General features: G+C 40.5%; 1 protein-coding gene across 5 annotated transcripts in view; it reads right to left on the reverse strand.

Moving 5' to 3' along the window:
- The window catches only part of RB1CC1 (RB1 inducible coiled-coil 1), an 81099-nt gene that overhangs the window by 59102 nt on the left and 3363 nt on the right, over window positions 1-18634 (reverse strand). For 3 of the 5 annotated variants that reach the window (XM_035553193.2, XM_035553192.2, XM_050708894.1), the window contains exons 1-3: window positions 17114-17224; window positions 4821-4936; window positions 2867-2994 (exon numbers count right to left, since the gene is read on the reverse strand). In XM_035553193.2, coding sequence (XP_035409086.1) covers window positions 2867-2937 — 71 coding nt within the window. In that variant the 5' untranslated portion in view covers window positions 2938-2994; window positions 4821-4936; window positions 17114-17224. Of the gene's footprint in view, window positions 1-2866; window positions 2995-4820; window positions 4937-17113; window positions 17305-18634 lie in introns of those variants that run through there. The other 2 variants (XM_035553191.2, XM_050708893.1) reach the window with 2 other exon arrangements.

The following is an 18634-nucleotide window of genomic DNA, read 5'->3' on the forward strand; positions in this document are numbered from 1 at the left end:
GGGGGAGAAGATGACAATAACAACATTTGTGTGTCTAATTTCACATATTACTGTAATATAGACAGGCAACTTGTCCGTTTCAAGGCAAGACTTGTTACATTTGCATTCTGCACAATGAAATATCTGCACATTCTGCACAATGAAATAAGTTTGTAAAGGCTGTAATACGTTGTATTCTGGATATCCATCTAACAAGCTATCAGCTAAAGGAGTAGAGCCTGTAGAACACTGGTATATCATCAGCAATCTTCTTCCAATAAGATCTGATAATGTGCTGAAATTCTAGATCAAATAAAGCATTTAGGATAACAACTGTAAAAGTCATATTATGTTCTTTGAATGCTTACTTTATGAGCATACAAATGACTTTCTGAAATTCTATAATATGACAACAAGAGTACTCAACACTTCATTAAGCCTAATTTAAGCACACTTCCACTTAATCAACTCTGATTGATTTACAGTACATGAAGCACAGTATAATGCTCAACTGACAGGAAATTCAATCAATGAATATGCAACAAACGAATATAAACATTGCAGACATGTTTAATTTAAAAACAGTAGACCAGTAAGCCATCCCTGCTTTTATTCAGCATCCTAGCAGCTTTAATTCCAGGTGATGACATCTTCATGACACTGCTTACTTTAACAATTCTAGACTTTGTCTCAAAGACACAAACAAAATAAAGAATTTGTGAATATGATACAGTAACTGACTAAAACTATAATACACAGTGGTGACAACTGAGCAAAGGCACTGAAAAGCTTCAGATTATCAAGTGAATAATCAACATAAGCATCACTGTTTTTGATATAATTCGCAGGAATCAAAACAAAGTTATTGGCTATAAGGTACTTGAAAAAATAAAGATCTGTTACCTAATATAGCCTACAAACACCTCAAACACAGGCTAGTACTCACTAGCTGTGTTACAACAAGAATTCACCTGTCATCCCCGTGTTCATTGAGAAAACTGACTGGCACACATTCAAGGAGATAGGCAAAGAACCCAAGAAAAAGGTCTTGCTAAAAAGAGCAAGCGTCTACAGACATATAGAATACAAAGTTAAACTACTCAGCTGAATAGTCTTGTATTTTGTCTTGTCCACCAGTTTTTCCTCAAAAAATAACAGACAGAGCAAAAAGTTGGCCCACACCAGGCTTTAGATACCCTGTCTGGCAGTTCAAATGCTGCACCTCACCATGATTTTGGCGATTTTGAGATCTCAATGTACTAGATGACACACAGAGGTATTGATGTCTGCAAATCACGGAATCATAGAATAACTTAGGTTGGCAAATATGCTTAAGATCACGAAGTCCAACCATCAACCTAAAACTTTCAAGTACACCACTAAACCACGTCCCTAAGCACCACATCCACACATCTTTTAAATACCTCCAGGGATGGTGACACCTCCCTGGCTAGCCTGTTCCAATACCTAACCACCCTCTCCTGATTTCCAATCTAAAGCTTCCCCAGCATAACCTGAGGCTATTTAATTGTGTCCTGACAGTTGTCACTTGAGAAATGTGTCACATCCTCCTTGCTGCGATCTCCTTTCAGGTAGCTGTAGAAAGTGATGAGGTCTCCCCTCAGTATCTTCTTCTCCAGACTGAACAACCCCAGTTTCCTCAGTCACTCCTCATATCTTATTTTCTAGTCCCTTCACCAGCTTCATAACTCAGTAGATCCAAAATAGCTGTGGTATTTTATTTCATCCCCAATAATATCCTCAGTTAGCTTTGCAAAACAGCATACAAAATCATTCAATGCATACAGTGTTAGGGCTCTTCCAGCTCAAAAGTTTCAAAATCATGATTCAACAAGTGAATTTGGAAAGTTACAAACAGAAATTCAGGAGTATGGAAACAATGGACTTCATTACAAAATCCATGGAAGTCTTTCAATCAGCATTATCTAGCACATGTAACAGCATGTACATGAATTACTTGCAACTCATTCAACACTGACAGAATATGAAGACAGCAGGTCAGGTTGGCTCTTGCTAGCTCCAAGGCACATGGGCTATGATGATGTTATACAAGATTTATTGTATTAGATCAGAGTTCTACATGAGAACAAGGGTAGATCCTATAATATACTTAGCATATCTAGGTCTCTCTAAAGCATCATTAAGGTTGCAAGATGCATTTAATATGCAGTGGGGAAAAAAAAAGTTGTAAAGTCCTTGGGATTTGACTGGTAATCTAACACACTGCTCATATTTCAAACAGTTCACAGTTTGGAAGTTTGTTTTATATAGAGAACGCTGTAAGATATGCTAGAGCCTTACAACATACAACAGAAACAAGTTTTTCCCATCCTGGAACATAAGACAAAAACCTATACGCCAGTTCTTCAGCATCTAGTCTAAAACATTACAGAACACATTTTCTTCAGGATGTATAAATACTGCAAGTAGAAAAAACAATCCGCAGAACTTATTTTATGATACCAATAAACAAAAATCAAAAATGCTGTTCAATAAAAGATCACAGAAGACCAGAAGTAAATCTGACAGTTTTTTCCAAAATGTAATCCCAAGTATAACACCAGACAGAGCTAAGATCAAGTAAATAACACCTACATCCCATGTCACTACTGCAGAAAGTAACCTCCCTGCTCTTTCATGGGACCTCACAGAAGCACAACCACCTGCAAGACACTGAAAATGCTAATAAAAAAAACCCCAATTCACTGAAATACATGAAAACCTAGTGGGGGGAACTATGTGGACATACTCAAAACACAATTGAATATCAACTCTCAAGAACTCATTATACAAAAAAACAAAGCATATACCACTTCTTTTATTTCTTAAAAAAAACAAACAATACAAGATTAATTTACTTTCTTACTTTTGTACAGCAAGTTCTGTGTCAAAGGTTAAGGTAGTTCCAGTGTTGACCAGAAATACATATAGCTTCATGATGATTTCTTTAGGTTTCTGAAGTTTATAATTTCCACTCTTAAAATCATCTAGAAACTGAAAAAAAAAAGATTGAAGTGTGTTTCACATATGAGTTATGAAAAAGTACGTACATGCTTTTGAAAGAAACACTTTTAGCTACGTAGTGGGTTAATATATCAGCTCTCATATTCCGCAGTTCTTTTGCTGCTAGTAAACGTACAGATGCTTCTCTTACGAGAAACATGGGCACAGGAGGGCATTCTCATATGCAGATGGGCTAGAACACATGAAAGTATACACTGGGGAAAGACAGGAAGGAGAGGAGAAGACAACTTTCAGTTGCAGAGGCCATCATCTGGCATGATTACCTGGCTTTTCTCAGTTATGAAATATATTTTTAAATTCCCATATAGTCATTTCTAGTTATCTTTTCTACACTTTACAAATAGCAGCATGGTCTAAGCTGTAAGTACTCATTCCCCAATCTACATCAAAGTTTACCTATCCCTATGCATAATTTTTTTCCTCTCAGATATACAGAAACAATATCAATAAAAAAAATTGCTGAAATTAGTTTTTTAAAAGCTATTAGGTAATTACAGACAGATAAAAAAAATACAGATTTTCCTTTGTTTTCAGCACTGCTAAATCTGTAGCTACCTTCTTAGTCACTACTAGCCACTATGGAACGATCAAAGAAACATTGGACATTTTCAGTCATGTGCCCTACAAGTTTCTGGATTAATGACTATAAGCAAGCACATGTTTTTCCAGAGCACATAGAAGAAAAACATTTAATTGCTTTGCAAGACATTCTCAGATTTGATATTCTACCCCTGAAATATTCCATACTTCTAGGCCTTTTTCTCCACACTAACAGAGTGGCTGCAAAAGTACACTGCCACTGCAGTCACTAATGCACTGCTTTTTTTTTTTTTTTTGATGTGAAAAGAGTGATGAAAAGTTAAGCTGGAGAAGTTTTAGACTCAGCAATATTCCTACATCATTACAAGAATGACTTTTTGGATTAAATTATTTCACAGGAAGAATAAGTAGTCCTCCTTTCCCTGAAATAAGAGGGAAACACACAAGACCCACACAGCTATTTGTACTATTTTAAAATGAGTTTGAAAATGCATTTATCTTTGTCTACACAGACAAAAAAAATCTGACAGACCACAAAGAAAAATAACAAAACAACCATTAAAGTGTGTGAGGGGTCGGAAGATAGTTCTACCAGAAGAACAATTCCAGAAAGTCATTAACAGCTTTTTTTCAAGAATGACTTTCTGCACACTTTTCAAGCATGAACATAAACTAGTCAAGACATGCATTTTAACAACAAGGCTTAGAAAGAGAACTGTGTCAAATAACAAAAGCCTTAGTAAGGAATATACTCTGTTAAAAAACTTACTAGACATACAAAAATTCCTGAATCTCAAGAACATACTAGCAGTAATTCATTATTTCTATAGCTTAGGCCAGTGAATTTAATAGTCTCATGAGCACAGAGAGACTTCATTTGCGACTATGGTCCATATAAAATTAGAAATACACATGTTAAATACAACGTTTAAAACAAGTACCACAGTGCACGTAAAAGCTGCTGTTCTCGTCTTTCCCACCTAAGCAGAGTAAAATATAGTATAGTATCTAGTTTTCACAGAAACAGTACTTTGCAAGCCTGAGTGGTATTTAATAGACAATCTGTCCTGAAGCCTCATTTATTCATGTACAGAAAGTGAAATTTTAATTGATACACCCCATTCTTAACACTATGGCTAACCATTTAAAGCTTCTAAAAAAAAAAAACCAGCATCAAGATCAGAAATATTTATGACAGCATCTGCCACACATGCATCAGTCTCAAAGTTTTCAACTTCAAGCAAAGAAAGAATTACCTTCAGGCACTATAGAAAGCTATCACCTTCTTCAAATACACAGGGAGAATAAATGCCTGCTTGCTTTACTTGATTTTGGTAACAGAGTAGCATGACTGTTCAAAACCAGAGAAGATCTGTAAAGAAAAGATACAGAATGCAATTACTGGTACCATTAAAACATCAGGATTTTATGGTTATCACTGTATTTAACACTGAAGCCAAAGTATATGCCAATACTAGAAAGAATTATGCAGATTTTTTTTTTTTTAAATTAACAGTGACATCCAGTTGTAAGTCTACGCAAAGCTATTACACACCTTAGTACTTTTCCCCACAAGTTCAATTTAAAATCACTGCAACATTTGTCAGTATTTACAAGGAGGTAAAGTTAGTTCACTAAAAAGAACTGCTTGTATTTCCATTAACCAAGCGTTTTTCAGAACTGGTGCAAAATTCTGATACGATGCTAAGAGTAATGCTGATATGGTGTTAAGCTTCAAAACACAATGCAATTGATCTAAGAAAAAACAGTAATTGAGGCATTTTCCTAAACTAAAGATGTTACCAGACCCAGCTGCTCATCACTGGCATCTTTGCCATGGGCTTCCTCTCCCAGAAATGCTGTTAAAAATACAACAATCAAAGTGAGCCAGATCAGCAAAAGTGGTCTTTTTAAGCCAATTTAGTTCATTTTAACTGCTATCAGTTTGGTAGCACGCTGAAGGAGAAGGAGCCCTTGGCAAGGAGGCGGTGACAAGCAGCAGGGCTCAGTAACTCGTTCAGTTCAACTGGTACAAAAGCAGTCAGGAAAGTGCACAATCAAACTGAAACAAACGTTATTTCTACCATGTTAATACCCTAGCAAGCTCTCTGAGAAGATGATCAGACACTATAAAGGGTGATAATCCACTACTAAAAATAGGATTGCTGAAGCCCCAAAACCATTAGAACATGTAACTTGTTTTACGCAACCCATGCCCCTAACAGTAAATTGGAAACAAACTCTCTTCATCCTGAATTTGTAAACATTATGATCAAGGGAAAGATTACACAACTGCATTTTACGTGCATGGAACAGATGGCAGTTTGTCAGGCAGTTTGTTATTTGAGCTTTTAAGTTATCTTCCTCCATTCCCGCACACTCCCTCTTTCCTCCCATTCAAAAGGCATATACATCACCTGGTCAGAAGTAAAGGTGCAGTATGACAAAAAAAGCAATGTGCTTAAGTATCACCATTGGGAAAAGTACTAACTGAAGCATCCCCCTTTGGCTATCAGCAGTTGTACTCAAGCAAAATAAATTTATGAATACTTGTTTTAGACTGAAGTAATGGATGTTACCATAAATCATAAGAAACTACTTCTACCACAAAGAAGGACCCCAGTACTATAACCTCTATCCTTCTAATTCCTCTGAGACCATTCAGAAGTCAGAAACCAAGTATTGTTTCTTCCACCCAACACTTCACCAAACAAGCTAACAAACAATCCTGAGGGAACTGAAGTATGCTCAGACAAGCAGGACAAATTTTTATGTTCACACTGTTAGGTTACTATTTAAAGAAGAAGAAAAAAAAAGTAGAGTTTACCCACTCCCACGGTTGCCACAAAATTCATTAAGTACTTCCACGAACAGAGGAGTCACATGAAGCAAGATTTTAGAAAATATATGCTTTGAATGTTGAGTTTTCCTGCACATTCCCTAAGGAATAAGGAAGGCAGGCTGCAGCCCTCCATCCAGCAGGGGCCATCATCTGAAGACAGGACCAAGGGTCTCCCAGGCTGCTTCTTTTCTCAACAATTGAAGAAACTTAACATTGAGAGCTCTCACTATTCTCGCATCTCTGGATAACGCCTGCCTGAGTTTGCCCAACAATATCCACGATTAGTTAAAGGGAGATAGATACACACGAAATTCAGTCACAGATGCCTCAATCTTTTTTCTTCAAAAAGGTTAAAGTAGGCTAACACAAGTAAGGTCAGCTCCATACCACAAATCAGCTTTTAGGTTTGTTCCTAGAATTCAAGAATATGATTCAGCAGTAACACAAGTTTTTAACATAAGCTTGGAGTGAAAAATCAGGAACCATCAAGTTTCAACAGAACATACCCATAAACAAATACATTTTATTACTCTTCTGCTTGCATTACTTCAATAGTATGTTAAGAGAATTTCACAATGTGTTACACTGTTACATAGTATACAAGTGTTAGTTAGGATTTTTAGTGTTACGCTGATGAATTATTTCCAGCAACTTTAAAACAGGTTGAAAAATTACAAAATTTGACAACTACTGAAGACAAAGCTGCTAACTATGTAATTAGAAGCTGTAACGAAATGACTTGTCCACCCAGATTTGTTGTCTGAACTGCATGACCTGCCTGCACCATCAGGTCAATGCCATCATAGAAATAAGATCTTTCAAGTCATGGGGTGGAAGCTTGTATGATCAACACCCAGGAATTATTAACAACGTCATTTAAAAGTGCCAAAATTTGAAAAGAGGAATTGCTGTAGTAACTGCCGGAGCAGACAGAACATAGTACAAATGAATATAAAAAATGATTAAGATGATAAAAAGTGAAGGTAAAAATAGCACAAAGCAGAAAAACCTTCAAGAAGTAACTCAGATGTGTATTTTGTTACATTAGCTAAAGCCAAAAACAGCCAGGAATATGTTATGCTGACAATATAACATTTATTTCATTGCTCTGTGTTGTGTTTACATTGCAATACAATTACATCTGCTTCACTTCACAAGAATATTGCAAGCTTGTCCTATCCAATATAAACTCTGAAACACAACTGTGAACTTTTGAAGTCTGTGTTGATCAATACTTTCAATGTATGTTGTTTAGAAATTTTAAAATGCAGCTTATTTAGTTCAGAATATGCTCGTTATTTCTACATCTGTAAAAGGAAATGAATGTCTGTTTACAGACCTTCCCTTTTTGTAACTACAGCACAGACATCATGGGTTTCACAGCACTCCACAAATAATCCTATGGCTACATTAGCCATCCACGTCTCCCACTAAGTGCAGAATCCCTGCTCCATCATCCCACCCTGACCGTTCCACTGCTTCACAGTGCAATTCTTTCCAACTTCACTAACCCAAACACTAGAATACAGCATGTAGGGTAGGACAAAGACGGCAATCAATGTTTATTTTTGCTGTTTGTGTTAAAAGGGGCATCATCAACTTCACTTTAAATTTATCAGGTTTCCTCTACAATATTCTAGTATTTCAGTTTGCACTTTTTTTTTCCTCCTCTCTCTCTCCTTTGTGTGTTTCTTTGTGTGCTTTTTTTTTTCCACATCTCATTTTCCATGCCTCCTTTATAAACTGGGTTGTTCAAGTTTCGTCTGTAATCCAAGTTATTAATACATTTTTATTTAAGCACCTAGAACTTAAACTAAATTATGCCAAAGTCATGGCTTCCCATAAAACCCATGGGTTCAAGAGGGAACAGCAACGCATCAGCAGTATAGGGTACCTTTCTTTTAGTGGGGAAGCGTTACTTCATATCTGCAAAATAAGTGCTGTACTCATCAGTGCTTCACCTCCAAGGTCAGAGTGGACCAAGGAGACCGAACTCCTTGCCCCCGTGCTTATCTCCAGGTTGGAAGGAGCATGGCTCTAAAAACAGACAGAACTAGCTTTTAAGTACCTAAGCAGGGCAGTAACCTCGTTATTCACTCAAAAGCCTGCAATTTTCCACATTGCTAATGATTAGACATTGCAATAGCTCTTTATGAACATCATCTGTATAAGCTAATAAAGGACAGTTCTCTTCTCTTACTGAGGCTACGTTACAGGTAATAGATATTGCCTCCAATATGAGTCACAAATATTACCTGTGATTACAAGGGCCTGGTTTCTCACAGGGGATCAGCGTTGAATTCCCACCTGCCAAAAGGGCAATTCATCCGAGGTGAAGTCTGACAAGTCTGTCACATGCTAAAAAGACTCACATTGTATTCCTCATTCACCGAACATCATATGTGGAGTACATCTCTCCTCAAGGAGAATATGCCTTCATTACCTCTGGGGATGGAGAACCAACTCTGGAGCACATTATCATTTTATTAAGCTGCCCTCCATGTCCATGCAGCAAAAATTTAAGTTTTGCCTTTGAGCTGCTGCAATTCCCGTGACTTCACCTTGCTCTCCTCTGAGCAGGATTTCCTGTTTCACTTCAACTTAGGTAACTCTATAATAGACAAAGTAGTAGACTAGCACAGAATGTTCCTTCCAATTCAATTTGCTTTCTTCTACAAATCTGTGTTCTACCTCTATTTTCTTTCTTTTCTTTCTGGTGCCCTTCTCAAAAAAAAAATCTCTTGATCTAGCTTCCACACCTCACTTCAGAAGCAAAGAATTTAACATCACATTTACTAATATCAAAGGAGAGGGAACAGAGACTAAAGTTGAATTTAAGGAAAAAAACACCTTTCTTCATGCTGTAAGATCACCTCTAAAAGCAGACATCAAGGAGCTTTCCTCATTATTGCCACCAATGCTTCTAACCAAAAATCTCTTAATTTTGCAAAAGACCACTGCAACCACCCAGAAAAATAGACAGGATGACCTCACTACATTCTTCACTAATATTTTTAGCAACACAAACAGCTTCATTTCTAAAACACAATGCAAATGCATACCCTTATCTGGGCAACTGAAAGGAAACATGCTTTAAGAGGCACTTCAAAAAACAAATTCCAAACTTCTTCAATAAATCATAGAATGGTTTGGGCTGGAAGGGACCTTAAAGATCCCATGTTCCAACCTCCCTGCCATGGGCAAGGGCAATTCCCACTAGACCAGATTGCTCAGAGTCCCATCCAGCCTGGCCCTGAACACCTCCAGGAATGGGGCAGCATCTCTGGGCAGCTTGTGCCAGTGCCTCATCATCCTCTAAGTAAAGAATTTCTTCCTTATATCTAAACTTACCCTCTTTTAGTTTAAAGCCACTTGTCCTGTCACTGCACCCCCTGACAAAGAGTCCCTCTCCAGCTTTCCTGTGGGCCCCCTTTAGGTACTGGAAGGACGCTACAAGGTCTCCCCAGCACCTTCTCTTCTTCAGTCTAAACATCCAGAGCTCTCTCAGCCTGTCTTCATAGGAGAGGTGCTCCAGCCCTCTGATCACCTTCATGGCCCTACTCTGGACCTGCTCTAACAGCCCGACACCCTTCTTGTGCTGGGGGCCCCAGACCTGGACACAGAACTCCAGGTGGGGCCTCACAAAGGCAGAGCAGAGGGGCACAATCACCTCCCTCGCCCTGCTGGCCACGCTGCTTTTGACATTGCCCATGATACGGCTGGCTGTGCTGCCTGATGAATCAACAACAGGGCCTCTCCTTACCCAGACGCAGAGAGAAACCCCATCGCCCACCCCTTCAAAAAGTTTTAAACCAGGCCACACCTAATGACCAAGATGCATGTTACTCCAGGTGGAAATCCTATCTCCCACGGCCACCTTACAACAAGTCCTAAAAATCTCATGTTGAAGCCACAGTGTAGTAGTCTTCAAGAAAGGCTGTCAATCCCTGACATCTGCAAGGTGCCATCTGGAGCTCTATTTATACTGTGCCGAGATGTGCGTCAGGCACAGAAGCGGTTACTTAATTAAAGCGCCTCCGACAGCCCCTGCCTTGTTAGCAGCCCTCACAGCCACAGGCTGGTCAGCAAAGCAAGTCCCTTCCACTCTGAAGGCAGGAAAGGAGCTGCAATTTTGCACAGGAACCAGGAAACGTGCCAAGTCCCTACTTCCCAATTCACTAATGAGGAGTTTCAAAACTCAGTAATTCAGAATGTAAGAGGCATTTTTTACTTTTATTTTCATTGGGCATTTGGCACGATGCCAACTTTGTTCTTAGCTTTTCACAAAATAGGTGTTACACACGACCATCGTATGTATGAATAAAGGAGCAACTCAGAATTATGTGGGAGCTAATTCTGCTCTCCCTGCCAGCAGGGCAGGTGGAGCAAGACCCTCACGGGTCCCCAACACCACCAAGGGTGGAAGAGCATGAGACCAGAAGCGACTGCAGCCAGGCAGGTAAGAAAACATCGTGCCTCAAAGAGTAGCTTTGAAATTGTGGTGGCCCAAACAATGCAGCTTCTTTCAAGTTCAGACAGAACTTGTACCAGGAACTGTAAGAAAGGAATAGTTTCAAGCACGTTTATGAGGCAAAGACCACATTATTAGACATTATGTTGTGATTCCGTATGTATATAATTATAAAACTTCAGTTCTGAGGGCTAGCATCTATTTACATTACTCTTTTCACTGTATTTGTGCCAAAACACAATCCACATAATGAATCAGGCAAAAGTTCTTCTCCAACAGTAAAAAAGAAAAAAAAGTTGACTGGCTTTTGCAAAACCCCACATCTCTTATCTGTCAGAAAGTGAAATTTCTGTGCCTTGGTTAACAAGTAGAAGTTGGAAAACAAATCAAGGTTTTCTGACATTCTTATTGCTAGGAAACAGCCCACAGCTTGTAAAAGTGCTTTTTCTTTTTTTCTTTTTTTTTTTAATTGATGGAAACAGTCTTTGCACAGCTGCCTGCAACTTTGTCTTTTGCAAAGTTAACTGAAGGTTTAGTCAGCTTTTTTTTTTTTTTTGAAGTGTAATTTTGCCAGACTACACATCTCTCTCCAATTATGGAGATAAATGCTTTGCAAAGAATGGTGCTTTTGGGTATGTAGAGCTTCAGGTGGTTTTATTCAAGTTACTGACTCCATGCTGGTGGGGAGGTTTCCCTGTAATAAGCTCTTTTAAAAATGATTAGCATGTAAAATTACGCAGTGTTTGCAAACAATTCTGCAAGAAACAGACAACAAAAATTCCTGTACTTCTTACACCAAAATCAGACAAGTCAGCAGCAATGCCTCTCCTTCTTTACCACTCTCCCTCTGGCTAACCAAGACCACAAACACTGATTAGAGCACGAGCAGCAGTGTCCCCTCCTCAGTCAGTTGTCCTTCTGCTCCTCTCCCTGCATCAACTTTCAGTTGTGCAACCTTCCATAGTTAGATGCAGAAAACTGGATTACTTTGCTGTAGCAAGTTAGAAACAACACTACCATAATCATGGTAAAATCTTCAAATAATCAGCAACTTCCAAAACAGTTTCAAACTTTTTCTTCTTCATATGGATACTTACGAACATGCAGAGTTCATATCCTCCCTATGAACACATTCCAAAAAAATCACATCTAGATTTTTGGCAAATCAGCTTACTGCTCTATTTGCATATTACATAATTACAAATCTACTTCAGGTCTCTATTGGAATCAATCTGAAAGATAATAGCAATGTATCAAGAAATGAGAAGAAGTGCTGGATGGGTATGAAGAATATTATTAAACAGCTTCTTGAAGTTCGATTTTACTTTCTCTTCAACTAGCCTCTTTACCTTTCTTGGCTAAATCTTTGGCAGTTTAAAACAACTAACAAAGTGCATCAATAAATCCTTCCATGGAATATCACCAACTTATGAAACAGACAACCTCGGACAAAAAAAACACAGACAACAAAACCCACAACTCTTTATGTATGACAACTGTACCCCCACCTTATTAAACTCTGGTTGTGTTGACAGAAGATTTATGTGAAATTGCTTTGTTGTATCATATACCCATGAATTGGAAAAAAAAGCGTACTTTATCTTTGAGTCTTCCACATAAGATAAGTAAAGGCAAATTTACACACTCCACCCCCTCTTTTTGTTCAGACTGAGATCTGAGAAGTTTTGTAAGAGATATTTTAGGGTTTTTGTTTAAAGTGTTCATTCGGTTTACATCAAGTCTCTTCCAATTAGTAGGTAACACAAGTATCTGTACAGAGTATTTTTAATTACAATAGACAAATCATCTCAAGTTTACTAGTAAAATACTTGCAATGTAAAAATAACATAAGCATTATATACTATAAAAGAGCTCCTAGTCCAGTTACACAATATATTCTTAAATAACAACCTCCATTTCATCTGAATTTAATAGAAATACACACACTGGAGGATGGAAGGAAAACTGTATCAATACAAGCACCATTTTATCAGTGTAAACTGCCTAACCCAAGCACAACTACACTAAGTAAGAAACGAATATCCATACTTTTGACATACCATCACAGCTAGTAGGCAGCGATGAACCCAAAATAAAATTTGAGATAAAACACTGACATTTATAATCCCTGCAATATCAGGAAAACACCGCCATTCAAAAGGAAAAAGAATGAGAATTGCTGCAGCCATTTCTGCAACACATGTAATAGACAAAAGAGCATATTTTACAGAATGAAGCACAAACATTCAACCATATAAAAAGGGGAGATAAGTTACAAGATAAGATCAGTCACAAAACAGAATATGAACACAAAATTTGGGAATTTAGAAGCAGCTATCTCAAATGTTCATAGAAATCAGGTCTCAGCAAAGTGCCATCCTGAACAGATTTTATATTGCAGCTTTGCTAAGAGAGGTCTGATCTGTGAATTCGTGATGAAAGTCAAACTTGCCCTTTAATTACTTCTCCAGTGCCACTTTCTACCTCAAAAATACACGTTGCTTTCAATCTGTTCAAACTGAAAACACCATGCTGGCCTTTCAAACGTATCTTCAAGAGTAGTAATGAAGATTGCTGTGCTGTGTTTCTATCATATAGACACTAGTTTCAACTCATCTGCCCAAATTAAAAACAGGCAATAACGAACACACTACTCCCCCCCACACACTACCAAAACTTTCCCAATCTCCAGAAAAAAAAAAAAAGCAAAAATAGTGTTTCAAAAATAATCCTTAGCAGGTAAGAAAAGCTATTCATAGCAAGAAAAGTTCTGAAGTCGGAGTGGCATAACACAGCAAGACATCTGGAACCCACCTAGCCAACAAAGCAGCTTTACATTTCATTTTCAATCAACAGGTAATCAATACATATTGGAGAGAAATTCATATAACACTTCAAGTCACAGAAAGCAGGCTACCACATTCTACAACAGCTGATTTTCTAGGTACACCAGCTACTAGAGATTTATATACAGCATTCCGTAATCATTTTACCTTGATGTGATAAAGGCAGCAGGCCCAGCTGCAAAATCTCTTCCCAGAAGAAACCGTCAGCATCTTGGATGCACATAAAAAAGCTCCACTAGCAACTGCCGTTGGTTGCTTGAGCTCAGAACCCTGCTGGAGCAATGCAAACCCCAACTGCAAACCCCAACAACAAAAGGAAAATACACACGTGGAGATGGACAGAAGACAAGCAAGAATTCTCCTCACACCCCAGGGGCTTCTCCTAGTCGTTCAAGAGCAACCAGCCCTACCTGAATCTCTGAGCAAAATGTTTTTACATCAATAAATTTGTTTTGATATTTTTATCAACAAATGCCAACAATATAATTTAGATATTAACAATCCAGACGTGTTAAAATCCCATTATCTTTAGAAAACATCAAAATATATCCACTTCCAACCCTGCTTACAAAGGGAAACAGCTGATACATGGCTAGTTGTCTTCCAACTGAACTCAAAACTGAACTAAAAGCAGATCTGCAATATGAGTTAGCCCATAGAGGAGTGACTTTCGCAATAACCACCACGGAATCCCTAACTAGTTCCCCGAACAAGTTACTGTTAGTGATTTCTCTATCACCATCAATCACACCGCAAGCTTTTATGACAAAAAAAAATCATAAAAACTTGTACACAGAAATCATTATTCTGAAAAATCGGCTACAAAATGCACGCATGAACTCTAGCAACTAGGTTAGTAATTTACGTTAGTTTTTTTTTTTTTTTTGCTTGCTTGGTATCAGTGCATTCAACCAGGCCTTGCAGTATAATATAACATTACGTAAGCCTGCATCTTGTAATCAAGCTTTGCTTCTTCACAGATCACTATTTCTAAGGACCTCACTAACAGCTAATGCTCTGGTGCCAAGTTGGTAGGGTATTAGATTTTTTTTTTTTTCCCCTTTTCGGAAACTCCTCGTGTAGTATCATGGAGCTGCAGACCAACATCAGGAGCATAACTGTTCTTGAGCAATACACACGGGGAGAAGGAGAGGCATAGCAGCCTGGACACTGTCCAAATGACACTGTCCAAATGACTCTGGAGCAGCTTGTGAGACAGCCTGGTATGCACGCTATACTTTTCAGAGTACCCACCTTACACAACAGTTTTCATTTTGACCTGTTTCATTTTACCGTAGTATGTGAGCAAACCCAAACTTTGCAATACAAGCCTCAAGATCCTCACAGAGCAGAGCCAGTCATCCACTAAAATTATTACTTTAAAAACAAAGGCATAAGAACACACTGATAACAACCAACCCCACAGGATAACATAAGGAAAACTTTCCAACAATTCTACTCCAACTGTCACTCTCATATCAAAAGGAGCAGAAGGACACACACCATTCCTATCCTCCCACATAAACCTACCTCCAGTTTAACCAGAATAACCGAAATTCTAAGAAATTTACAAATAGCTTTGTAGCTTTTTTTTTTTGAAGTGTTTTTCACTTCAAGTTTTGCAAAACTATGTATAACCTTAGCGATGTTGGAAGTACACGGAGGGACAAACCATGTTTTAAACAGACAACACAAAAGACCTCAAAATAACCGCTGCCCTCTCCTCCAGCAGGCGCAAATCTGCTTGGTACACTTCTAATTATAAATATGGTAACATGACATGGGGAGAGAGCCAGCCCCTTGAGGAAAATCTCAGACACTACTAACCCAAATCTATGCCGAGCAAAAGGCCAGATCAACAGATTACAGTACAATATATAGTGGGGTTGGTTGGTTTTGTGATTTTTTTTTAAACCTACAAAACATACAGCTATTTATACAAAGTGTACAATGTTAACATACCTCCAAAGTGCAGGTACATCTATCTTACACTAATCTATTATCCCAAAGATTCCTGCTTCTATTTCTGGCTCCATAACTGGCACTGCTCAAGTCCTTTTCTCCACATTCTCAGGTAAATTCTCTTCACTATTCCCCATAAAATAAAACCATTTGGAGCTCTAGATGGCATTTAGAGTAAGTATAACTGTATCCTCTGCACACTTTTATTTAAACTAAACTTAATGATTTACATCCAATTTCTTTCTTGCTAGTATTTGTTCTTTGGTGCTAAATTGTAAGGGAAAACATTAATTAACAGCAAAGTCCCTTCTCCATGTGCTTCATCTCCTAAGAACATCCCAAAGTACTAGATATTAATTTATTTTAGGTCCACAACTTAAATATATCATAAGTGTGCACAAGCTTGCTTTATTATGAAGTTATGAAGTGCTTCTATTATCTAGTACTCCTCATGCTACTGCCAAGCTATACGAACTTCAACTCTAAGATGCACCTTTCTCCATCTTCATTACTTTTCCAACACAGTTAAGATAACTTATACTGTGCAATCAACCCATTGATTTCAGAAGCGTAGTTCTTCCAGAAAGTCTACTACGCCGACCACTTCTCACATTTACGTAGTGGTAGGAAAGACATCCGACCTGCTCATTCTCTCCCAAAGTGAAATACAGGCACAACTTTAAACGTGAACGGATTGCTCGGCTCGCCGACAGAACGCACCACTTAATTACTTCAGGCATGAAACAGATGGTAGAGTAAAAACAACTACGGCTAAAAGAGGGCTAAACTAACATGTCAAGGTTACTGCTGAGTACCTTGGTTTCAGGCACGAATTGTTTTTCTTTAATCTCTAGATAAAGTAAAGAAAGACGGCGATGCCAGGCTCTGCTCATGCGATTCCCCCAGCAGCCAGGTTAGCAGCCCTACCTCCACCCCGCAGTCAGACAAAACTTTGGGGTCACCGCAGAAGCAAAGCCAGCCCCGGCCGGCCCCGCAGCAAGGGTAAAGCAGGGTAAGGCTGGGCGCGGGGCACGGCTCCCTGTGGAGCAGAAAGAAGCCAAGAGCCGAGAGGGCGGCAGGTCAGCCCTGGCCAGCACGACGTTGCCCTGCCTGCCTGCCTGCCTGCCGCCGAGGGCTAGCAGGGAGGCGCAGGCCGGCTGAGTCATCCCTCAGAGCAACTTCGCTGCCAGGGCTCCGCCGTCAAGCCGCGGGCAGGGAGCGCCCCAACCCGCCCGCCCGGGGGTCCCCATCACCACCATCACTACCGCCCCCCCGTACCCCGACTCCTCGCCTCCCAGCCCTCGCCGAGCTCCCTTGTGGCAAGGCGGTGGAGCCGGGCAGCCCCCCGCCGGCCTCCCCGCGGCTCCCTGCGATAGAACGGGGCGGCCGAGGGGCCCGCGCCCCCCCGCCCTTCCCAGCGCCACTCACCCCGGGGGCCGGCGGCGGCGGCCCCGCGCATCGTGCGGCGGGCGGGCGGCAGCGGCGCCCCCCGGGCCCGGCGGCTGGGCGGGGGCCCCCCCGAGCGGCTCAGGCAGGCGAGGAACGGGCGGTGCGGGGCCGGGGGAGCCGGGGCGCAGCCGCCGCCGCTGTTTGTTATTGTCGTCAGCCGCTTCCGGAGCCGGGGAACGCCGGGAGGGGGCGGCCCCGGGGAGGAACCGGGCGACGGAAGCGGTGGGGCCGGGCCTCGCTTCTCCTCCTTGTAGCGGCGGCGCGGCCGCCGGGCTGATTTCAGTCCCCCCGACGCCTGGGAACGACCCGCTCTGCCCTCCCCAGGCCGAGGGGATCCCCTCGCCGCCTCCCCGAGTTGGCTCATGAGTTGTTTTTCGTTTTTTTTTTTTTTGGCACGAAGCAGCCCTTGAGCCTCCTCGGGGGCTGGCCTCTTGTTCCTATGCTGGGAAAGCGAAAATAAACTGTGCACGCCTCGCTTTCGGGTTTCTCTTTTATTTTTGGTTTCTCTCGTGGTCTAGTCACGTACAAAAGAGCAGGATAGTGGGCGGCGTGAGGGGGTTTGCCTCAGCTGCAGGGGGGGTCACGGTGCTTGGGTTCAGGACATCCTTAGAAGAAGCAAGGCTCCCTTACGTCATATCTTCTCCGTATCATATTCTTTGTGTTATATTTTCTGCGTATTGTTGGGTTTTCTGTACTGCAGCACCGTGACCTCTCCCGTAACATAAACCATAGGCTGGAGGTCAGGGAATAGAAGAAATTCAAAGCACGATGCCGTGGTCAGAATAGGAAGCAAGCGCAAAAGAGGAGGAATGCAAAGCGAGAGCACAGGCATCTCATTTTCAGCCTGCAGGACAGATGCATTTAGTAAAACAACTAGGGTCATTACAAAGAACATTTTCTTCCCCCTCACCTGAGGTTTCCTCTTAGGCCTGTTTAAATCTCATGTGCACAGCCCGTCACCCAATTTTATTTTTTCCTTAGTTCATCAGCCAAAAACCACGCTTTCTTACAAGCTAGACCAGGCTTATGGTTCTCACAGTAAACTGAAGTAGTTATTTCTGTCAGGTTGAAGAGCTTCCTGCCTGCCTGTCTGTTAAAGACAACAATGAACAGCCACAGCTTGTGCAGACAGGTATTTGTTCTTGGAAAACACTGCTGTGGGATTTGCAAGTAAATAAGACCTCATTACCCCCAGTTGCCACCATGTGGCACCTGATACCGAGTGCTTTCTGACTCCTGCAGCCTGTAGGGAAACGTGGCCTAGTTACCCACATTCTGGAAGACGACTTTGGCACTTCAGAGTACAACCGTGACTGGAGTAGAGAAGGCATTGGTACCGAAATGAGCAGACATAATTTAATGGGAAATATGATCAGGGCAATTGAGCAATTCAGGGCAGCTTTGTGTAATTTAACTTTGATTACTCAGACACTGAAGTGGCGGTGCCAATGGGCTTGGTAGTTTCCTGACAAAGCACCTCTGCCGTTCAGGCTTTCAGCA

This window comes from Cygnus atratus, chromosome 2, assembly GCF_013377495.2.
Source record: "Cygnus atratus isolate AKBS03 ecotype Queensland, Australia chromosome 2, CAtr_DNAZoo_HiC_assembly, whole genome shotgun sequence".
NCBI classification, from domain to species: Eukaryota; Metazoa; Chordata; class Aves; order Anseriformes; family Anatidae; genus Cygnus; species Cygnus atratus.